Source organism: Panthera pardus, unplaced genomic scaffold (assembly GCF_024362965.1).
Source record: "Panthera pardus isolate Hobbes unplaced genomic scaffold, ASM2436296v1 HiC_scaffold_16, whole genome shotgun sequence".
NCBI classification, from domain to species: domain Eukaryota; kingdom Metazoa; phylum Chordata; class Mammalia; order Carnivora; family Felidae; genus Panthera; species Panthera pardus.
The window spans coordinates 94,864,006-94,889,095 of NW_026526721.1; the positions used below are offsets into that span (position 1 = coordinate 94,864,006).

General features: G+C 38.6%; 1 protein-coding gene across 1 annotated transcript in view; it reads right to left on the reverse strand.

Annotated features, from left to right (window-relative positions):
- The window catches only part of PRKCI (protein kinase C iota), a 72,143-nt gene extending 60,078 nt beyond the window's left edge, over positions 1 to 12,065 (reverse strand). The window contains exon 1 of the mRNA XM_019440549.2: positions 11,787 to 12,065. Coding sequence (XP_019296094.1) covers positions 11,787 to 11,887 — 101 coding nt within the window. The 5' untranslated portion in view covers positions 11,888 to 12,065. The remainder of the gene's footprint in view (positions 1 to 11,786) is intronic.
- Between the last annotated feature and the right edge of the window lie 13,025 nt (positions 12,066 to 25,090).

A 25,090-nucleotide genomic window follows, 5' to 3' on the forward strand; every position in this document is an offset into this window, starting at 1 on the left:
GATAGGGCGGAGCCTGCTTGGGATTCTCTGTGTCCTCTTTCCCTGCCCCCCTCCACTCTCATGCTCACCAAATAAATAAATACTTTTTAAATAAAATAAATTACTCTACTTTAGTACATGAAGCTGGTTAAATTTTGTTTTTAATGTTTATTTATTTTTGAGAAAAGAGCACAAGTGGGTAACAGGCAGAGAGAGAGAGGGAGACACAGAATCTGAAGCAGGCTCCAGGCTCTGAGCTGTCAGCACAGAGCCTGATGCGGGCTCAAACTCACAAACCCTGAGATCATGGCCTGAGCCAAAGTTGGAGGCTTAACTGACTGAGCCACCCAGGAGCCCACTAGTTAAATTTTTTATTCTTCAGAGAAAATACTGTGCCAGCATATGTAAATTATACATATTTTAGTCTATCTCCCTTGACTAAATGTAAAATCCATGAAAGCAGGCACTTAGTTTTGCTCACTGCTATATCACCAATAACTGAAACAGTGTCTGGCTCAGAGTGGACATTCAATTACTCTAGGTTGAGTGAATGGAGTTGTCACATGTTGGATCCTATGTGTTCAGTAAATGTAAAAAACGCTATATATTCACATAATACTTTAAATAGAAGCGAAGCCTAATTAGATAAAAAGTCATGTAACTTTCTAAAAGCAACACTCAGAGGCTTCTGGTGCATTATGGCAGAGGGAACACATATCTATATCCTTTCATTTGAAGGGCCCGTTGAAACAACAGATAACTGAAATGACAAATTATCAAAGTCTTAGAAAACAAAAAAGTCACCAGCAGCAGACCAGAAAGCATAAGAAAAATCGCAGATGACTGAAAACAGATGGGTAAAAGTGACTGAGAAAACATACTAGCCCCAAACAACACAGTTATGAGGAACCTTTAAAAGAGAAAAGTTTTGGGGCGCCTGGGTGGCTCAGTCGGTTAAGCATCCGACTTCAGCTCAGGTCACGATCTCGCGGTCCGTGAGTTCGAGCCCCGCGTCGGGCTCTGGGCTGATGGCTCAGAGCCTGGAGCCTGCTTCCAGTTCTGTGTCTCCCTCTCTCTCTGCTCCTCCCCCGTTCATGCTCTGTCTCTCTCTGTCCCAAAAATAAATAAACGTTAAAAAAAAAAAAATTAAAAGAGAAAAGTTTTATTGACACAAGATTACTTTTCCTTGTCTAAGCATCTAATCATACTACTTAGCTCTTCAAGTGCTTAACACTTACATAAGCATTCATTTCTCTAAAGAAAAATTTGTAAGTTAAAGAATAATGTTATAAACCTTTATAATATAAAAATTACTAAGAAAAATCAAGATGTAGAGAAAGTAAAAGTGTAAATTCAAAATGTTTCTTTCCTAGCGGAGAATCAATACTCTATCTAAAACCAATAATTTAAAAATAGCAGGGAACAAGAAACAAAACAAAACAAATATTCCAAATAAAAGATGGGCAAAGGACTTGAATCGACATTTCTCCAAAAAGGATATACAAATGCCTAACAAGCCTATGAAAAGATGTTCAGGGTGCCTGGGTGGCTCGGTTGATTAAGCATTCAACTTTGGCTCAGGTCATGATCTCATAGTTTGTGGGCTCAAACCCCGTGTCAGGCTCTGTGCTGACAGCTCAGGGCCTGGAGCTGGCTTTGGGTCCTGTGTCTCCCCCTCTCTCTGCCCCTCCCTGGCTCGCGCTCTGTCCCTGTCTCTCAAAAGTGAATAAACGTTAAAAAATTTTTAAAAAATAAAAATAAAAAAAGATGTTCAACATCACTGATCATTAGGGAGATGCAAATCAAAACCATCATGAAATATCACCTCACACCCATTAGTATAACTACTATCAAAAAAACAAAAACAAAACCAGGGGCGCCAGGGTGGCTCAGTTGGTGGAACATCTGACTGGATCTCAGGTTGTGAATTCGAGCCTCACGTTGGTCATGGAGCCTACTTTAAAAAAAATACAAAAACAAAAAAACAGAGACTATCAAGTGTTGACAAGGATGTGGAGAAATAAGCCTTGTGCACTGTTGGTGGGAATGTAAAATAGTTCAGCAGCTATAGAAAACAGTATGGAGGTTCCTCAAAAACTTCAAAATAGAATTTCCATATGGTCCAGTAATTTCACTTCCAGGTATATATCCAAGAGAACTGAAAGTAGGGACTCCAACAGATATTTGTACACCCATGTTCGGACTAGCATTACTCACAATAGCCAAATGATGGAAGCAACCCAGGGGTCTACTGACAGAGGAACGAATAAATAAAATGTGATATATAAACACGAAGGAATATTATTCAGCCTTTAAAAGTAAGAAAATTCTGACACATGGATGAACCTTGAAGACATTATGCTAAGTGAAATGGGCCAGTCACAAAAAGACAAATACTGTATGACTCCACTTAATTGGAGCAGTAGTTGCCAGAGATTGGAGGGAGGAGGAAATGGGGAATTGTTCAAAAGGTACAGTTTCAATTTTGCAAAATGAAAAAGTTCTGGAGATTGGTTGCATGGCAATGTGAATATAGTTAACGCTACTGAACTGTACACTTAAAAATAGATAAGATGATAAATTTAATTTTTTTTAGCCACAATTAAAAACAAAAGCAGAAGAAGGCACATTACTTAACTTACAAACCTAACTATTAGAAGAACTAAAAATAGGCACGAGAAATGGCAAGTAGTACTAAATTCCTCTTATTTCATATCTATCAACAGATATAATAAAACAAAACAATTTTAAAAGTAGTTAACTCTAGGTGGTGGAACTGGGAATTGAGGAGAGACTACAGATGGAAAGAAGATGTACTCTGTACTTAGACCTTTCTGAATGGTATAGATTATTGTTAATTTCTCTACCATATAAAGGTATGATTTTATTATAAAATTTGCTTTCTAATAAAAAAATAAAATATGAAACAATTTTTTGAAGTTTATTTATTTTAAGAGAGAGAAAGAGAGAGAACACTTGTAAGCAAGCAGGGGAGGGGCAGAAAGAGAAAGAGAATCCCAAGGAGGTTCCACGCTGCCAGCCCAGAACCTGACATGGAGCTCGAGCTCACAAACCATGAGATCATGATCTGAGTCAAGACCAAAAGTCAGATGCTTAACTGACTGAGCCATCAACACACCCCTAAAATGTAAAACAATTTAAAATGACTTTTTATAAATAAAATTGTTTCAAATATTTTAAAATTTTATTTTAAAAATATAAAATAGTTCCTTCTTCTAACATCCTTACCTTACAACAATTTTTCTTTCAAAATACCTTCAAGTTTACTAGTATAAGGGATATAAGGATTGGGAGATTATATTTTAGAATTAAGTCAGAAGAGAAGGAAAGGTTTCCATAGAAGTTCTCTGGCAAAGTACAAGGATGACATCTTTTTTGAATGCAAGGGAAAAAAAATTAACATCTGGCATCATCAAAATATGACTTTCTTATTAAGGTCCACATGGAGTTACAATTAACACATACATAAGCATGTCTGTATACAATACGGATTTTTAAGAAATCTTATTTTTCAAGAACTAAAAAACATTTATCAGAACATACAAATATTTTTAAAAACATCTCTATAATCATTAAAAAAACATAAGTACAAACATCCTAAGGAGACTCGGGGAAGGAGTTATGCTTTATCAATGACCACTCCTTAAGTTCCAGGAACTAAAACATTTAAGGGAGTTTTATGTAAACACTTCTCTAAGTAATTGAGAAAGCACCATGTTCATACCCTCCACAAACACCAGATTCTTATTATAGCACTAAAGCTAAAAATGAGCTGCAAAATAAAGATATTACATTCTAAAGGTATAAAACAAATTATGCATGAAAGATTTTTTTTCTCTGGTTTTAACTTCAGTGTTAGCATACATTATCTTACCACTGGTCTTTGACAGAATATATTCTGCTTCACCACAAAGATTCCCAAAATGGAAAATTTAGATATAGTTTTAGCTGAAGTTTTTAAAAAGAAAAAAAAAAGGCAGTTTTAATTTTGCTACTGGGCCTCAGAAGACAAACTGCTTTAAGCATTCATTATGTTCCTATGTTCTAAAATATAGAATCTAAAGTTTTTCCTTAGGACAAATTGCTCTTAAAAATAAACCTGAAAAAAGAACCACCAGTTCAATCCTTCTGCTATCTCAAAATAAGCTTTTCTCCAAAATTAAATGTAGTATAAACAGAAAAAAGTTTTATTTGTAATCACTGATATAAGAGATTTAGGCAGAATTATCCATGGATGGTAAAATCACTAGGCTGAAGGTTCTGGGGAAAGAGACTTCATATAAATCACAGTATCATTCCTCAAAGTAATTGTTATTCATTGACAGGCATAAAGCAAGTTCTATTTTTTAATGATCAAGAAGACAGAAAATTGGCTCAAAAAGAACTGTGAGATATGAATTTGACAATAAAGCAAAAAAGTGATTTTTAAAAGCCCCATCAATATAGTAAAAGGAGAAAGAGAAATTTTTCTGAAGGGTAAGACTCAGCTTTGTATGGTGGCTTACTAAGCCTCAGCGTTACCATCGATATGATGCAGATAATGATACCCGCCTCTGAATATTGTTATGAATACAAATAAGGGCAAAACACTTATCACAGTTCTTGGCACAACTGGGTACATTCTCTTTCTATGCTCTTTAGCATACATCAAAGAGATGAAAGGAGACTGGGTATCTTTGAAGATAATCTGTGAAATTTTTCTAATTATTGATAATATTTTAAGATAAAAGTTCACTGTTAAAATTCAACACTGGAAAACCCAGGCAATGGTTAAGATAAGAAAAGGGGGCGCCTGGGTGGCTGAGTCGATTAAGCGTCTGACTCTTGATCTCAGCTCAGGTCATGATCTCTCAGTCGGTTGTGAGATCGGGCCCCACATGGGGCTCTGCACTGATCATGGAGCCTGCCTAGGATTCTCTCTCTACCCCTTTCTTGCTCGTGCACATGCTCGCTCTCTTCCAAGAATAAATAAACTTAAAAAAAAAAAAAAAAACGAGAAAAAGAAGTGAGATATATAGTAAACAAGAGGCACAACTGTTATTTGCAGATGATATTATCTAGCTAGAAATTCTAAGATAGTTAACTAAGAATTAGAATAAGGTGACCAGTTCCACTTAAATATTCAAAAATAGATGGTATAAAATAAGGCTATGAGAATAAAAGTCCCATTCACAAAAGCAACAAAATTATAAAGCATTTAAGAATAAATTTAATGGGAAATGTGCAAGATCTAAGGGACAGGAACCTTACTGAAAAATACGAAAAAAAATCAATAAATAGGTATTATGCCACATACTTACAAGGCCAAGCTCAGTATTATAAAACTATCAGTTCTGACATTAACTTGTAAATTCAATGCAATTCCAAATCAAAATAAGATTTTTTTTTTTTTTTGAAACCTACGAAAACCTTCAAAAACTGATCTGGAAGACAAAATAAATGTGTAAGAATAGCCAAGAAAATCTGGAAATAGAAAATTAATGAAATGACCTTTCCATAACATATATCAAAATTAACCACAATAATTAAACCAATGCAAAAACACATTCCTCCTCAAAAATCAATGAAACAGAATAGAAAGTACTTATGTTCATCTGAGAAATTTAGTATAGAAAAAAGTTGTCCTTCAAATCAGTGGCGAAAGAACGTATTCAATAGCAGTATTAGAATACATTTTTTAAGAAATTAAGTTCTATCAATACACCACAAATAATTAAAACCTCCAAATATCAGATTTATTGATAACCACTTGAAAAGCTGCATAACAGACATAAAAATAGAGTATTTTTAAATGAGAAGTACATTTACCTAAGAGAACCCAGAAGCCATAAAGAAATTTTTAAAACGACAGATTTGATTAAATAAAAATGAAAAACTCCAGACAAGCAACAGGTTAGAGAAATGCTGGCACCTTTTGTAACAGACAACATGCCAATGTCCCTTCAAATAAATGTATGAAAAAAAGAGAAAGAATCCAGGAGGACAACTGGGCAAAAGATATGAATAAACAACCCACAGAGGAAATAAAAATGATCAGTATGTATAAAAAGATAGTTGTAAAAAAAAGTTAACATTTGTTGCCTATTCTATTGGGAAAATTTTTAAAGACCAGTAATGTGCAATGGGAACAAAAGGAAAACACTTCACTGTAAACTGTTGTTGGGAATGTAAATTGATAAGTGTTTGGAGGACAGGGTCAAGTTTTAAAACAGGCAAATTTTGGACCATGTTTGCAAAAATACATATTAAATATGAGGATGTCACCTTAGCATAATTTGAAATAGTGATTTAATGAAAGCAACTTTTTGTGCTTATCAATCAGTAAAAAAGATTAAATTATGGGGGCACCTGGGTGGCTCAGTTGGCTGAGCGTCCGACTTCAGCTCGGGTCATGTTCTTGCAATTCGTGAGTTCGAGCCCCGCACTGGGCTCTGTGTTGACAGCTCACAGCCTGGAGCCTGCTTCGGATTCTGTGTCTCCCTCTCTCTGCCCCTTCCCCACTCATGCTCTCTCTCTCTCAAAAATGAATAAACGTTAAACAAACAAACAAAAAAAGATTAAATTATGGTGTACCAATACTATAAAACACTATACATCAATTATAAAAAGTAAGCGGATCACTCTCTACATATGTATTTATCCCTGTCTATCCTAACATGGAAAGATGATCATGAATGAAAAAAATCAAGTTGCAGAAATGTGTGTAGAAATATGAACCTGTTCACTTGAAAAATAAAAGGGTATGTGTGTATCCATATCTATACCTATAGATATATTAATATAATGTAGAATACCCCAAACTGTTAACAATGGCTACCATTAGGAAGTGGGGGTGAGAAGCTACAAGGGAAACTTTCCATTTTAGGTACGTCTGTATCTTTAAAATTTAGTTTTAGTGCCTTGTCTTTGTCATCTGCATTTGGTAACTGGTGGCATTTTTGTTTCAATCATCATTCTCAGCCACATTCCTATGTAGGTTAGCTGTCACGTACAGGGCTTAGGACACACAGCAGGCACACAACAAATGACTGTTCAGTTAATGCTGGCCATTTCCACCTGGATGTCCCCAAAGCATGATGAACTAAAAATTCGGTTACTTGTTCCAGGAAATGAGTTACCTCCTCTCACTAATCTCTTCCTTCTTTAGTCCCTAGTCTCTCTCAAATAAGAAACCTAAGAGTTGTCAGATTCCCTCTCTCTTCCCCACAGGCAATCGATCTGTAATTCATATGGATTCTACCCCCTAAAATTGCCATTCAATCCAGATCCTCTTCTCCTCCTCTGAATCTCTCACCAGGACTACTTCCAAAGCCTCCAAATCAGTCTTCATCCATTGCTAATTCATAGTCCATACTGGTTCCAAATCTGACCTTCCTAATATGAAAATCTCAGTATGTATATCTCTCTGACTTAAAACCGCCAATGAGAAAAAGTCCGAAGCCCAAAGTATGATATTCAAGAATTTCATGAGTAGCGCCTGTGAGCCTTCTTCTTAGCCTCACTTCTTATCAGTGCCAGCTTCACACTTCATGTCCTAATAAGGAAGGACTATGGCACTAACAACTAAACTGATCTGAATTCCCCAAATATATCACACGGTTGTGCAATGCCTGGAATGCCCCCTTCCCCAACATCTTCATCCACTAGACAAACCTATTTATCCTTTAAAAGCCTCTAACAGTTCATCCTCTAGGAAGGTTTACCTTTCTTACCCCAAACACCTCCCCAATATCCAACCCTGCAAATACCTTACACATAAACACATACACACTCCTTTATTAGCTCTTCTAGATCTTTCCTCCTATAAGTCTCACGGTCCTTCAAGGGCAGAGCTGTGTATTATCCACCTTTACATCCTCTGTGCCCACCCTAGTACCACGTGCCTGCCTTATAGTAGGCAGTAGGTGTCCAACAATATTATTAAAGTGACTTTAAATACACTTTAGGTAATACATGAAATCCTAAGCAAGAATGGAATTTTAAAAATTCAGGCTTTAATGATGCTCATTGCAACCATAAAACAACAAACACTCAAGTTACCTTAACAAGAAGGTTGGGAGTTGTATTAGAAAGCTTTCACGGACCTCCAGGAAGAATTTTTCTACAGGGAACTGCTTCCTTCTCCTCTGCTTTCTCAGACCTGCCGTTTGTACATGGTCAGTCTTGGCCTCCCGAACCTCTCCCTTCACTCTTCAGTTCCAGTGTTCACTGCTAACAAGCAATTTATCTCTTTGTTACCTGATTCAAATTTCTGAGAGAGCTGTTTTGGTTTCTGGCACCAGGCCACCAAGTCCTTTCTCTTTCTCTGATAAAACTATGGATCAGTTGTCCTGTGGTTCGGTGCCAGGCCAGAAGCTCCAGGACCGGTAACTAACATTCCCCCAACTTCCAACTCAAGAGAGTATTTGTATTTCCTTAGAACATTATAGTGATATACTTTATTTTGCTAAAATTATTTTGCAATACTTTTAAAAACAAGTCTTGCCAAGACTTGTTCACAGAAAAATCCTGCATACTTCTTCACTGAACCAGCTATACATTCCAAATATACAAGTAGTTAATCTCTTTCTATTTGCAGATGTTCACAGAAAGAATCCTCTAGATTATTGTAACTGTTCAATGGCAGTGGTTTAAAAAGCATTTTCACAACCTTTTTGCAAAATTTCCCACACATTTGTGATGTAAAGAAATGAGGAGTCCAGACATTTCCTTGTTAAACTCTATCCCATAATATCAAGTAACTTTAATATAAGGATAAGCCCATAAAATAGCAATCTATCACTAACCAACAAAACCTGTTTCTCTTCCTCCTAACACTACTAGCTAATGATTGAAGGAAAGCTACTCACTGACAAGCTCCCGTGTCAAGGAAAAAAGGGTGTACGGGCCGTCACAGAGCCACTCTTAGGTGGTCTTCAATATAATCAGTGTCTTAATGCTATTAATCTCCTGCTTAAAAACTAGAAAAAATCCAATTAAATGTCTGTTATATCTAGGGAGACATCACATTTGCACTAAGAACAAATTTAACTGAATGACAACACCACACACATCTCTGAAAGAAGGCAATGTATTCACTAAAAAATTCTGGCTATTCCAAAATTCAACGTTCACTGGAAAGAAATACTGTTAGAAGGGGATAAGGAGAAAGCTTTCTGATAATGGCCTTTCACAAGATCTGAAGGAAAAGCAACGTTTTCAAATGCAGATTGTCCTTACATTTCTTGACATAAAGGAAGGATTTTCTACTTAAAAAGCAGGTAGGTGTTCTAGTTAGCCAACTTGTTTATTAGCTATCCTCACTGGTGACTCATTTTAGTTTCATCTGTAGTAACGAGCAGCTGACTATGTAATATCATAACCACCAGCTTAGACTATTGTTAATAAACATATAATCTTAACAGATTTAATTTCAGGGGACAGAAATTGGTACAATTTAGAGAATGCCGATGTTGTCTTTAAATAAGGCTTGAAATGAAGGCACTATTAGAAAGCGTTCAGTGAATAAGAAGCACTAATGGGCAAGGGCTTTTCTTTCATTCCTTAGCAAAAATGCATAGGTTTAAAAAAAAAAAAACAACGAAATGTTAACTTGAATGTCTTGGGAAAATTTTAGGCACTAAAAGGGTTATATGTCCTTATTCTCTTTTATAAAAACAGTTGTAGCAATAAGCCAAGAAAAAATGACACTTAAATTCCTAAAATATAGCAGACTTTGATTTCTTTCCAAAGGAGTTTACAATGATTTTAATTTACTAACTAGGCCTATTTAGATTTGTCAAACCAATAAAAATGGGCAAAAAGGAAGAAGCACTAATTTCTTCTTCTGCATAGTTGGAATCATTGGGAACTATCTAAATTTAATAAGACAAGAATTTTGTATTGTCAGAGTCATAAAGGTAAACCAGAAAACTAAAAACAATAGTTTAACAATTAAAAATTGAGAAGTACCAATCAGGAGAAGGGCAAGCAAAAGGTAGTATTCACCCAATGTCTTATCCTTCAGAGAAAGGAATCAATAGGTACTATCTAAAGTTGAATCACAAAATAGAAGTATAACTTTTAAAGTAATAAAGACAACCTCCAGTAGAACAGAAATAAACTGTCAACAGTATACCTCTGAAAGTTGGAAGGATGGGATGGAACTTAATTTATACATCTACAAAGTGTGCACATTCCCACCATGTGAGTATGCTGATTTTTAACTTTTTTAACTGTCAATAATCAGACACCTTTAAAAAAAAGAAACACATACCACATATTTTACTCTCTGTACCTAACAACTCATGGGCTGTCCGTCGACATTATAACATGGAAAGTGAACTATCTCATCTATCAAATTAAAGGTAAGGTAAAGGAAGCAAAGCTTTTCTCCCCTACAGTGCAAAGTTCATAGCTGACCATACTCAAGTCAAAACAGCTCTCATGACCACTACAAACTTTAAAAAAAAACATACACACACTTCTTGGTATTGTTTTAAAATGAAGACCTCTGTGATCAATTTAAAAGCAAAAACACTGATACTTTCCTAAATAATTCTTGTAAACTACTGCTGAAGACAGTCAAGCTAACAAGAGGTCAGAGGCTGCATGGCAGCAGGCAAACCAGTAAGTTGTTATATCGAATCAATAAGACGTTTTAGGGCTTCTATTTCCTTTGAAATCAAAACAAGAGAGGCATTTTGAAAGTTTGCTATCTTCACTGATCCTCTCTGGAATGTAAAAGTATGCATTGCAGTTTTAACCTCCTAGTGCTTGAGGTTTTTTTTTTAAAGCAATTTACTTCTACTTGAACAAGCAGTAAGACAGGCCCAAGCCATCAGGTTTTCTGTTAACCCTTAGTTTCAAATCTTCATGCCCACACTAACATTTCACCTTTCCAATGCTCCTAAATAGAATTCTCTCAAATTCCAAACCACGACTTAATTCAAGGGAAGGGGAATACTTCAGGGCACTGATTATAGAATATGATTTAATACAACGATATTAGGACTGGATTATTTCTGGTAAGCACCGGAGTTAGAACTTACGTAAAAATACGACTAAAAATCATAGACTTTAAAATTCGGTTCGTCCTCTTCTCTCTTTGCAGTATCTCACCCTATCAAATGGTCCTTGATGAAACACTGACAAAGAAGCGTTCACAAATTTTTAATTTACACATACATAAACTAATCTCGGCAAGACATACGTACCTAATGCACATCCCTGAAAACCCATCAACTTTACTCTTCAATAATAATTCCTATGTCTAATACACAGGCATCCAGATACACTTCTTGAACTTAAGACGATGAAGGTAAACCTGACTTTGAGAACCAGAGCCTTTAGGCCTTCTGACAACCAAAAGGGCCAGCAAACTAAAGTAGTCCTGTCTTCTAAACCTATAGCAAACTCAGTTAACTGAGGCATCACTCGGAATCAACTCTCAGCCCGAACACATTCAGCCTTAATGACGTAAAGTCCTTGTAAATCTCTTAGCAGGCGAGTCTCTCTCGAACCCACCAGGTGGACCTACTCTATTCCAAGGCTCCTCCCTGGGACCCTAATCTGGACCAACAGCCGCGCGACTCCCGGGCGCCCTGCAACACACCGTGGGGTGCCCCAACCTAGCGCCCCTTGCTCCTCCCCGGATCACTTGGTCACCCACCCCGAGTCCCCAGAGTCGCCCGCCCAGACCAATCCGCCCACAACATCTCCAGCCCCTCACCCTCCCCTCCTCCAGTCCAAGTCGAGCGGGCCTTTCCTCTCCCCTCCCACTCCCACGCCTACTCTGGGAGACTCACCCGCGATAGTAGGCTTTAACCCGGACCTGGTGAGAATGATCTCCGCTGCCGCCGCCTGCGATCGGGTGAGCCATGGTACTGCTGTCCCTCTGGGTCGGCATCTCCTTACTCCCCCGCCTGAACGCCGGAGGCCAAGGGTGCGGGGTGCGCGCCGGGTGCCGTGGGGCACTCTGCTACCCGAGCTTCACCCAGAGCTGCGGCTGCCGCTTGCCTACCTGTCCACTCCGCCCGCGGCGCGGACCCAAGGGTCGCCGTGCCGGGGCAGCCGGAACCGCGCGGCTCCTCCCGCCGCCCGGGCCCAGCACGCCTCCCCGCTTGGGTCCCTCCCACCTCGCTTGCTCCAAAGGCCCACATTCCGGGGGAGGGCGGGCGCAACCATCGATCCAACTCAAGGAACCTCAACGCCAGGCTGCACCATTCCTACAGGGGCTAGGAAAAGGGAGAGAGAGGATGGGAGACGCTGCCTATCACATCAGATAGGCCGGGAGGGGGCCTTTCGTGGAAGCTGTGACTGAGGAAATGCCAAAGTTCTCCGTAAAAAAGCCCTATTCCTACAGGAAAAACAGTAGGTGACAAAGACTACGGCATCTCACCCCGGTTTCCTAGCTTGGTCGCGTCCGCGGTCAGCCGACTAGGGACTGGGGTAGATTTGCCCTGCGGGTTTCTGGGACTTGGAGTCCCGGTGGGATTCTGGGACTGGGGGGATCTCTGTGTAGGAAACCATCCTCCCCTTCTAGCCGACTGTGTCACCAGCTTGTACGCCATCGGGAGTATTCGGCTTGGAAACCCTGAATCGAGCTTGGTTATCTGAGGTCACTGGAAATGATTGGGCATCGTCACGATCTACACTTTGTTCTCTGATGCATTTTCCCTTCCAATTACATATATCATCTCAATCATACAGTGCCTTTTTGGGGAACATTGGTTACAGGCTCAGCACAGGCTCTTTTATGGAAATAATTTAATAACATATGTAACAAATGTAATAATGAACGTAATAAAGGAGGCAACTCATCTAGAAGGTATGATGGAAGACCGACGTTTCTTCCTTTGCAGCCCCCAATATCCCTTGTATATTGCCATTGCATGGAACAGGTTCACAATAATTATCCAATCCATCCACCGGCATTTATTTTCTATAAACACTGGCTCACCAAAGTTTACAATATAAAGAACCCGTCCTTGTAGCCTAGTCTCTGACCTTCCACTGATCTTGGCTCTGTCACATATTGCAATTACAGGTAGCATGAATCCAGCTCCTGCATAAGTCCCAGTACTAATACATGCTGAAAAGGTTGGAATAATCAAGGTAATACCTTTCTTTACTATGATAAAATAGGGTTGGAGGATTAACTCATCAGAGTTAGGTGTGACACTTAGTCTGGCATGATGTCCTTCAGCTGCTACAAACTTGGATTATAAACTCTTAATAAAAATTCCTATGGGGGGGGGGGGTGCCTGGACAGCTCAGTCCTGGAGCATTCAGCTCTGGATCTCATGGTTGTAATTTCAATCCCCAAGTTGGGTGTAGAGATTGCTTAAAAATAAAATCTTTAAAAAAAAAAAGTGTTGGGGTTTGTTTATGCCTTTTTTCTATCAAGAAAATATAATCATGTTTTTTATCCTTTATTCTATTGATATGATATGTTACATTAACTGATTTTTGGACATAGGCCAACTTTGCATTCCTAGGACAAATCTCAACTGGTTATGGCATATAATCCTTTTTATAGGTTGCTCCATTCAGTTTGCTAGTATTTTGTTGAGGAATTTTGAATTTGTACGCATAAGAACTGTTTACTTTAGCTCTTTGAACATAATTATAATAGCTGTTTTGAAGTCTTTGTCTGCTAAGTCCAATATCTTTGTCCTCTCAATGGCACTTTCTATGTGCCTGGGTCCCAATCGCCTGTCTGTATGTCTCACTATTTTATTTACGTTCCCATTTTAGCAACTCTGGAGACTGATCCGTACTGGCTCCAGGGCTTGTTGTCATTGTTGTTGTTGGCTTGTTCATTTGTTTAGTGACTTGGCCAGACTAATTCTGTATAGTCTATGTCCCCCACAGTGTGCAGGAGGCTCTGATGTCTCCTCAGTGCTTCCGTGTGCACACTGTTACCCTGAATCCTCCTCCCTCCACTGGGGATGACAGTGGTTTTAGTCAGGTTCTCTTTGACTTTCCCTCATCTTCCTATCAAAGCTTTTGGCTGGTTTGCCTTTATTGATATTACTCCCAACTGTGAGCCTCCACTAATTGGTAAATGATTGCCCCACTACTTCTGACAATGCCCTAGGGCATAAATTGCTCCATTGTCTGAGCCAATGGTCATTTTTTATTTATAATTTTCTTCAGTTATGGTTGTTTCACTGGGGAGAATATATAGGAAGCTCCTCATGTTTCCATTCTGGAAGTGCTCTGACATTGATCTTTAAAGTCAATGTAATGCAATTAAAACAGAAGGCACAAAGAGTTATGCATACAGGATGATCAGGTCACAGAAATTATGTTATTTTTAGTAACAACAACAACAACAAAAATCCCTGGCAACTATTGAGCCATCTCTTTAACTTAGAGAACACAGAACTCTGTAAAAAGGTTTAAAAGGAACATGGCATCGCATTGATCATATCTTTAGGAAAATTTGACTTCCTTGCTGCAGATTAAGCTGCTCTAACAAGAATAATCAGAAGAGCTTGACCTTTATGTTCAGTCTCAATTAGCCTCACCAGTGTGCCCTGCAGTCAGGATCAAATAGGAAAATTTGTTTGCCATGTTCTTTATGTCAACTAATAAATCCTGCTACTGGATTTCTGTGGTCTCTTCCTCAATTGAGAATCAAATGATATAAAATGTGAAGTCAATGGTAGACCCTGTGAACAAGTCTCCCACAGCCCATTTTCTTTCTGTTGTACTTGAAACAGTGTTTACTAATACCCTCAGCTTTGGTTAAGCCTGCTGCCCTTAACCTAGCATTCTTCAGTGGTTACACTGAGCAGGGGATAATGTCATTAAAAGGAGAAAAAAAGTGTTTAAACTGCAATTCCCGATCATTTGAGCGGGGGCACTTTGTGACTTGCAGAGATAAACATTGAGTGCTAGGCTGAATTAACCTGCCTTTGGCTCACTGCAATAACTTTAATCGTAAAAATTAGTTAATCCTCAAATCCACAGGCTTAAGAGATTTTAAAGATTTTGGCCAACATTTTCTCATTTTGTGATCACAAGAGTACTTGTCCCAATGTAAGGCAAAAATAACCTGCTTGGAAAATGGTGAATGAGATAATAAATAGTAGACACAGGTCCCCTGTGATAGTGTCTTAATATTACATTGTTTCATTTAACCTTCAAGAGCAGCGGCAAAACTCCTGAGTGGAGTTCTGACAGCTGAGGTTAGTGAGAGAGTTTAGTTTTTATTGTGTTAATTCACCTTGCCTCTTCAGAATGGAGAGCTGACAATACCCCCATGACTTTCTCTTTCCCCTTCTTGTGTCCTCTCACTGCCCTATTGACATTGCCTACTTTATCTTCAAGTTATCTGAGTATTCCCTTCACTCCAGCCTTGCAAACTTATTTCCGTTATGGGTCCCCAAATTAACTCCCACACCATAGAGAATGACATATAGCAGTTTTAGCCTTAACTTGTTTTGCTTTTGGAATAACTTTGAAGCGCCTGGCTGGCTCAGTTGGTAGAGCATGCAACACTTAATGCTGGGGTCTTGAGTTCAAGCCCCATGTAGGCTGTAGAGATTACTTTAAAAATACAATCTTGGGGTGCCTGGGTGGCTCAGTCGGGTAAGCACTGGACTTCAGCACAAGTCAAATTTCACGGTTCGTGAGTTCAAGCCCCAGGTTGGGCTCTGCTCTGACAGTGCAGAACCTACTTCTGATCCTGTCTCTCTCTCTCTCTCCCTTCCCTTTCTCTCTCTTTCTCAAAAATAAATAAACATTAAAAAAATAATAATAAATAAATAAAATAAAATCTTTAAGGGGCACCTGGGTGGCTCAGTTGGTTAAGCGGCTGGCTCTTGATTTAGGCTCAGGTCATCATCTCCCGGTTTGTGAGTTCAAGCCCTACATCAGGCTCCATGCTGACAGTGCAGAGCCTGCTTGGGATTCTCCTTCTCTCCCTCATCTCTGCCCTTCCCCCACTCATTCTCTCTCTCTCTCTCAAAATAAGTAAATAAACTTGAAAAAATAAAATAAAATCTTGGGGCACCTCGGTGGCTCAGTTAGTTGAGCATTCTACTTTGGCTCAGGTCATGATCTCGCAGTCAAGGAGTCAAGCCCCGTGTCGGGCTCTGTGCTGACATCTCAGAGCCTGGAGCCTACTTCAGTTCTGTGTCTCCCCCTCTCTCTGCCCCTCCCAAGCTTGCACTCTGTCTCCTCTCTCTCTCTCTCTCTCTCTCTCTCTCTCTCTCTGTCTCTCTCTCAAAAATAAGTAAACATTAAACAAAATTAAAAAATAATAATAAAATAAAATCTTAAAAAATAAAATGTCTTCCCTTTGAACTTAAAGAATTTTAATATTCATGTCTATATTCCCTGATAATCACAGAAAATGAAGCTCATTTACGCCAATGACAACATAGTCCTGTCTTTGTATATATAGTACCATATACATATATAGTACCATTATCCTCTGCTTAGTCTGAAATGCCCTCCCATGCTCAGTGCCCACCAATCCTGGCCAAATGCCACTCTTTCTCTAGGAACCATTTACAAACTCACCTCTGCTCCCTAGGCCGTTACATACCCATTCTCTTCATTTTTCCTCTTTGTACTCCTGCTCTACATTCTGCTTATATATCATATATAGCACACGCATTGCACAGTATCATAGTTTGTTTTCTTGCTGGCATGTTCATAATGCTGGAACTGTAATTGGTTCATCACTGTGTCCCCTGTACCTAGCCCATATTGAGTTCTCAGTAATGTCTATCGACACTGAACAATACCACTTTGCTTCATTTTTCTTATCTGTAAGAAAAGGATAAGCTTTTGACTTATTTGATAAGGATGTCCTGAGGCTGGGCTACTTAACTAATTTTTTTTTTTTTAAGTTTATTTATTATGAGAGCGAGTGCACCAGGGGAGAGATGGAGAAGGGGGAGAGAGAAAGTCTCAAGCAGACTCTGTGCTGTCAGTGCAGAGCTGGATGCAGGGCTCAGTCTCACTAACCAGAAGATCATGACCTGAGCCGAAATCAAGAGTTGGATGCTTAACCAACTGAGCCATTCAGGTGCCCCTAATTACTTAATTCCTAAAATATAAAGCCACGCTATGTTAATACAAAAAACTCCTGAAAGAAGATGTTTGTTTTAATGAGCCATCAGTGGAGAGTTCCATTAAGTGGTAGAGTCAGTAATGCAAAAAATTATAAAACATTTACTTAAAAAATTTTTTTTAAATGTTTATTAATTTTTGAGACAGAGAGAGAGACAGAGTGCAAGTCAGGGAGAGGCAGAAAGAGAGGGAGACACAGAATCCGAAGCAGGCTCCAGGCTCCAAGCTGTCAGCACAGAACCTGACATGGGGCTCAAACTCACAAACCACGAGATCGTGACCTGAGCTGAAGTCAGATGCTTAACCGACTGAGCCACCCAGGCACCCCTATAAAACATTTACTTGATGAAAGTTGCTGAATATTCAAAGAGGTCAAAGAAATCTCACCATAATTAACTCCTATTGGGTTAATTGGTGCCAGGCACTATTGTCTCCTTTTCAAGAAAGGTCCAATCCAGATAGAATGTCAGGACGTATACCAATAAAGAGGGAAAAAATGCAAAATAGCAAGCTGTGTGTCCCAGGCGATAAAGAAAAATTGCAACAGCTCATGAATACCACTTTGTCTTCTCTGGGATCCAGAAGAACCCACTTGTGTCTGGCTAGATTGAAAGGCACAAAGTTGACTGGTAAAATGACATTGTTGAAAGAGCCTCCATTAACCCATAAAAACTTGAATTTGAAGTATCACTGTCTACTGATGTTTGCATACCAAGTACGCTGTCACCAGCAGCAAAAAACCGTTAAATGTAAGCTACCCTCCAAATTTGAAAAAGCACACCTGTTCTTGAGGCTGGCACATTCAACTGAAAATGTAAACCTTGTCTACTAAATTCTCTGTGCTCCAGCCACCCAGCCACCCCACCACAGGCCTTTTTCAGTAATCTAGTTCTCTCTTACAGCGTCTGGAGTAACTCCTCTCCCCAACAAGGTTGCTAACCCCTCTCTCCTCCCATAGAGGACTTGCTTATTTTCTCCACAGCCTCCACCTACTTCCTATTGGATTCAAATGCTTTCATATTGAATTTCTGTTGACCTTGAATTAAACCATATTCTATTTTGGGCCACAGAGAAATCAGAGGAAAAAGCAGAGCTCATAGTCTATAATGATTTCTGGCTGCTTAATCACACATACGGTGTCATTGGGAACAGCACTCCAGAGATAAAGCTGCCTGTTAGTTCACCTGCACACGGAGCTTATCACCCTGCAACTTGAGCATGAGATATTTTACTGGATTCGTATGGCTTCTTATTCCAGATAGTAACAAACTACGAATCATTCTATCATTAAATCAGCAAAGGGCTCCAGACACAGATACTTTCAAAGCAGGGCCACTGTCTTCATTAGGTACCTCAAGAGCAGGAATCTTACCTTTTAATGTCTTTTGACATTTAGAAAATTCTAGGTATTCAACATATATTACATTGTTTAACTTGACATTTAAATAATTTTACGTCGGTTCATGTCCACTTAAATACTAAAATTCATCTCGGTGAAAGAGGAAGGAAGCTGGCAACACCAAACCAGCAGAGCAAGTCTTTATTTTCCGTTTGCCTTTAAGCTGTTAAAGCTGTGACCTGAAAAGTTAGTTCAACTTGCTGAGCAATCTATTTACTCAAGTCAAACACAACTTGTAAGGAAGTGACTCTCATTTTACCCAACTTGGAATGTTTCAGCTAGAATCATGGGTGGGTAGAATTTACTAACTAAGAAGTTACGTTATATCGTCTAAATCAGGCTTCTCAGACTTTCACATGCATACAAATTAGGTGGGGATTTTATCAAAGTGTAGATTCTGATTTAAAAGGTGTAGAATGGGACCCACATTCTGCATTTCAAACCATTGTTGGTGGGTTGCTTATGCTGCTGGTCCACTGATGACTTTGAGGAGCAAAAAGTCTAGGCCTCATTTTGTCCAGAGAAGTGAAATGACAATGATTTTATCATTGCTCCAGAGTGTTTCATTGATTAGCATAATTTTAAAATGTCATGAATTTGAAATAGGGAATGAGCAGTTTCTGGAAGATGAAGAAAAAAGTTAACTTCACAAAATTCTTAGTTTTATTATTTTTTTTTGTTTCTTATTTGTTTTCCATGATCTAACCATGTGGGAACATGCTGTCTGGATGTGTTGTAATTAGAGAATCACTTTAACCCACACATAATTTGTTCTCATCACAATCAATTAATAGGCTCACTGTATTCCCATAGATGCATGACTGTATACTGAGTATCAGGTCATGACATACTCATTCTGTCTCATTCAGCAACCTTTTATTTCATCTCAATTTAAAATTTTAACTCTGGGTGGCTGGCTGGCTCAGTCAGTAGAAAATGTGACTCTTGGCCTCCGGGTTGTGAGTTTGAGCCCCATGTTGGATGTAGGGTTTATTTAAAAGATAAAATCTTTAAAAATAAAAAGAATAAGTAACATTTTGACTCAAACACTTTCAAAGATTTTGGTTATGTCCTGCAAAGCACTATTCAGTATGAGGCTAGATTATTCTGTCGTCTTTTTCCACCTCATAACTAGAAAGCAAGCTTGATTTAAGGAGAGAAACAGGATGTCTTTCTCTACTTTCTGACTCAGTAATTTAAAACTATAACGCAGAGTTCCCTTGAGAGTTAGTTTAATTTACTCAATTCCTAGAGGAATGCTGCCAATCTTTCTTATCCTTTTAATAGAATTTAAAAGCTTTAATAGTAATATTAAGAAATATTTAAGTATACATCTGTACTAAATTATTGGGTCTCTAGTCTCTCCATTCCTCTAGGAAGGCAAGTAAAGAGGCGCTAGAAAATTTCCAAAAGACAGAAGACTCTTTTCCCTTAGAGCCTCTCACCCTGAGCATCTGAGTAAGCTGCCTTATTATCTGTGGAATGGGGAAAACAGAATGACACTTAGGCCGACTAGCTTCTGATTTTAAACATGAATTATTTAAATATGCAAATAATATCAAGAAACAGGTACTGCAGGTCTCCTAGGCACAAGGCTCTATGTTTCATACAATAAAATGTAAAATCCAAATTTTGCCACTAAGTCTAGGTGAGATAGTCTACTTAGGAAGGTCACACATAAACCTGTGATAAATAATAATTCAAGATTATATAACAATTCAAAGCAATAGGGCAATACAGAAGACATTGCTAATTTGTGCAAGAGCAAGTATGATCTATAGAAATTCAGAGAGAGGAGTAATTATGTACAGCTAGGTTGGAGGAATTTTGTTTTCAATCTCTGATAGCAGTTATCTCTGAAGATAAGTGTGATATAAAACAGAAGCAATTGTCTTTCATCTGGAAGGGACTTATCAAGGACTAACTGAAAAAATGCTTTATCAAGGACTCACTGAAAAGTCCTTTGTTAACTTGTAATAGAATGTAATTTCAAAGAGATCTGGGTCCCTCTGGCAAATTTACATGAGATAGGCCACAGGCTGCTACTTAGCCTTTCAAGGTCTGCTTTTTGTCTTACTGAAAAACGAGGGGGCCCATGATCTCCAAAATCCATTCCAGTCTAGAATTATAAGATTCTGGGGCCTCTTAGGAACTTGTGGTTTGAAAAATTCACTAAATTGTGAGCTTTCTTTCTGTATAAAACTTCCCCAGGACCCAGCAAAGCCTATGGCAGTTAGTATTTGTTGGTCGACACTAGGAATTTCCAATCAGATTTTCATTCATTGAGCATGTTAGTTGAGAGTTTACTATGTCATACTCCCATGCTGGACATGGAGATAGGAATACAAGAAACTCAACCCTAGGAAGTTCACAGTAGTAGATGTATGTCAACATTTACTGAAAAACATGCGGTAAGTGGTGCCTGGGTGCCTCAGTTGGTTAAGCATCCAACTTTTGATTTCAGCTCTGGTCACGACGTCACAGTGCTTGGGATCAAGCCCCGTGTTGGGCTCTGCACTGACAGCACAGGGTCTGCTTGGGATTCTCTCCCTCCCTCTCCCACTGACCCTCTCCTACTTGTGTATGCTCTTGTTCTCTCTCTCTCTCTCTCTCTCTCTATCAAAATAAATAAATAAACATTAAAAATAAAATCAAATCATGTGGCAAGGGCCAACCCAATTAAATTGGGGGAAATAATTGTTGTTGTTGTTGTTTAACAAATGATGCCAGAACAATTGGATATCCATGTACAAAAAAATTAAGTTGGACCCCTTACTCAAACCATTACAAAAATTAACTCAAAATGGATTAAAAATCTAAATGTAAGAGCTAAAATTATAAAACTCTTGGAAGAAAATGTAGTAAATCTTTGTGACCTAAGATTAGGCAATGGTTTCTTAGACTGACACCAGAAACACAAACAACAAAAGAAAAAGATAAGTAGAACTTCATCAAAATTAAAAACGCTGGTATTTCAAAGGACACCATCAAGAAAGTGAAAAACCATCCCACAGGGGCGCCTGGGTGGCTCAGTCGGTTGGATGTCCGACTTCAGCTCAGGTCATGATCTCGCGGTCCGTGAGTTCGAGCCCCGCATCGGGCTCTGTGCTGACAGCTGAGAGCCTGGAGCCTGTTTCAGATTCTGTGTCTCCCTCTCTCTCTGACCTTCCCCCATTCATGCTCTGTCTCTCTCTCTGTCTCAAAAATGAATAAACGTTAAAAAAAAAATTTAAAAAAAAACAAACCATCCCACAGAATGTGAGAATATATTTGCAAATCACATATCTGATATGGTACTAGTATTCAGATATTTAAGTAACTCTTAACAACTAAACCGTAAAAAGACACATAACTCAATTTCTCTTTGTGGGCAAAGGATTTGAATAAATATTCCCCTAAAGAAGACATACAAATGGCCAATGAAAACATGAAAAAGTATTCATCATTAGTCATTTGAGAAATGCAGCTCAAAATCACAATGAGATGCTACTTCATACCCACTAGTTTGACTATAATCAGAAGGTGGATAATAACAAATGTTGGCAAAGATGAGCAAAAGTTGGAACCCTCATGCATTGCTGGTGGGAATCTAAACTGGTGAAGCTGCTTTAGAAACAGCTGGACTATTCCTTAAGATATAAAACACCGAGTATGACCCAGACATTCCACTCTTAGTTATATAACCAAGAAAATTAAAAACATATGTCTGCACAAAAACTAATACATAGAGGTGCTATTTGTAATAGCTAAAAAGTGAAATCAAACCAAATATCTATTAATTAAAGAATGGATAACAAAATGTGGTATATCCATAAAATGGAATCATATTTATCTGTAAAAAGGAATTAAGTCCTGAAAGATATGACGATGTTGAATATTTTATGCTAAGAAGCCACATCCTGTGTAATTCCATTTATATTAAATGTCCAGAATAAGCAAATCCAAAGGAACAAAAAGCAGATTAGTGGTTGCCAGGGATTGCAGAGAAGGTGAATGAAGAATGATTGCTGGGGGGCCTCAGTAGTTCCATTGGTTGATCTTCGGACTCTTGATTTTGGCTCTTAGTTCATGATCTCACAGTTCGTGGGTTTGAGCCCCACATCAGGCTTTGCACTGACAGTGTGGCATCTGCTTGGGATTCTCTCTCTCTCTCTCTCTCTCTCTCTCTCTGCCTCTCCCCCACTCACACACGCTCGCTCCCAAAATAAATAAATAAACTTAAAAAAAAAAAAAAAAGAAATGATTGCCTTATGATCATGAAGTTTCTTTTGGAGTGATGAAAATGTTCTGAAATTAGTTGTGGTGGTCGTTACACAACATTTTTAATATACACTGAGTTATATGCTTTATTATTATTTTTTTATGTAAACTCTACCCCCAAGGTGGGGCTCGAGCTCATGACCCTGAGATCAAGAGTCACACGCTCTACCAACTGAGCCTGCCAGGGGTCCCATGAGTTGTGTATTTTAAACAGATGGATTTTATATTGTGTAAATTATACCTCAATTAAAAATATATGTACTCATAGAGGAGTATAAACAGAGTACTATGGGAGCAGCTAACTCCATCTGGGAGAGGCTGTGAAGGTCAAAGGGGGAAAACATTGAGTGGAATTTGAAGGATAATGCTGGCTGACAACAATGGATGGAGAGAGACAGCCATACTGAAAAGGACAGAACATGTATCTTGGAGTTGGACTTTGGTTCCAAAGCTAGTCCTGCCATACTAGCTGTGTGACTTTGAACAGTTTACTTAATCTCACTAAAATGAATATCCTCATCAGCGAAATAGAGGATACCTACTTCATGGGTGCAAATTAGATAGGATACTGTATGTAGAGCACTGAGTAAGTATTCAACAAGCATAGCCCTCTCTTTCTCCCCTCAACCTCATATTGCTATTTTAGGTGGAATTAATGTTGAGTGTAAAGGCAGAGCAGGGAAAGGCCTAGCTTGGGTCTGAATGGCAAGAAGTTCAATAAGGCTTAAGAAGAAAGGCAGCTGGAAGCAGAAGAAGGTGTTTTAGAGTCAGAAAATAGAGGCTCTGGGTGGCTCAGTCCAACTTCGGCTCAGGTCATGATCTTAGGGTTCGTAAGCTTGAGCCCCACGTCGGGCTCTGTGCTGATGGCTCAAAGCCTGGAGCCTGCTTCAGATTCTGTGTCTCCTTTGCTCTCTGCTCCTCCCCCACTTGTGCTCTGTCTGTCTCTCTCTCTCAAAAATAAAAGTAAACATAAAAAAAAATTTTTAAGTGATAAAAAAAAAGAAAATAGAGTCTGTACGCGAAAGAAGGAACTTTGAATTTGGTCCTATGATTTAGTCCTAAATCCACTGAAGTTTTAAAGAGAAGAGGAATGTGAAGATACTGAGTCTTTAGATGACAGCAGAGGGAAGGGTAGCCCGAACTAGATAAGAATGGTAGCTGTGGGACTTCAGGAGACGATACAGATTTTTGACTTTATTAAATGTAAACCAAATCTGGGCATATTAGAGGCACTTGATGTGGCCTATTTTCTAATGAATTGTTAATAATTATTTGGTGACAGGGCACCTGAGTGGCTCAGTCAGTTAAGCATCTGACTCTTGGTTTTGGCTCAGGTCATGAGCTCACGGTTTCATGGGTTCAAGCCCTGAATTGGGCTCTGTGCTGACAGTGAGGAGCCCACTTGAGATTCTCTGTCTCCCACCCTCTCTCTCCCCCCTCCACTTGCTCTGTCTCTCTCAGAATAAATAAATAAACTTCAAAAGACAATTTTTTTAAAACTTCAAAAAATTTTTTAAAATAATTATTTGGTGACATTTCCTATATTTTAATTGCTTACTTCAGTTAGTATTTTGGTAAAACTAAATCTTAGATAATACCAGTAAAAAAAAAAGTACTTATTGTTGAGAACAGTCCAATCTCCAGCCTGAGCACTACATGGCAAAATTGAAAGACTTGGCTCTATTTTTGACTGAAGCAGGTTATGTAACTTGCTGTGAATTTATTTCCCTTTCAGAGAATAAATGATGACAACGTTAACCTGGCTGACTTCAAAATATTGTGAAAATAAACAAACATCTCAAAGCTCTTTGAAGTTCATTGATGGAAAGTACCCTTCAAATCCAAAATTTCATTATGTAAATAGACAGTGAATTATTATTCTTTTCCTGAATCAATTTTTAGTGTTCCTTCCTCTAATCTTGCCCTTGAACATTTCTACAATTACAACAACAATGAAAAACCTTCTGAATTCTTACTCTGAAAAAGTCCCTGCAGTATATTATAAATTCTAGACACATGTGCATAGTACACTGCAGTCACAAAACACTTTTACAAATACAATCACATTCAGATTAATTGATTTTTCCCAATAAGCTCAACTGGTAATGTTGGTGAACTTGGTATGCGAACAGGTGAAATGAATTGCCTAATAACAACCAGCTAGACATGAGCAGGACCAGTGCTTAAACTCAGGTTAACTCTAGATTCCAGGCTTTGCCTATCTTCCTGCATTAAACTAGACAAAGATTCCTACACACACACACACACACACACACACACACACACACACATTTAATTCCCTGCAAAATATTCCATACCTCTTACAAAGAATAGGCTACTTCTTGGGGCGCTTGGGTGGCT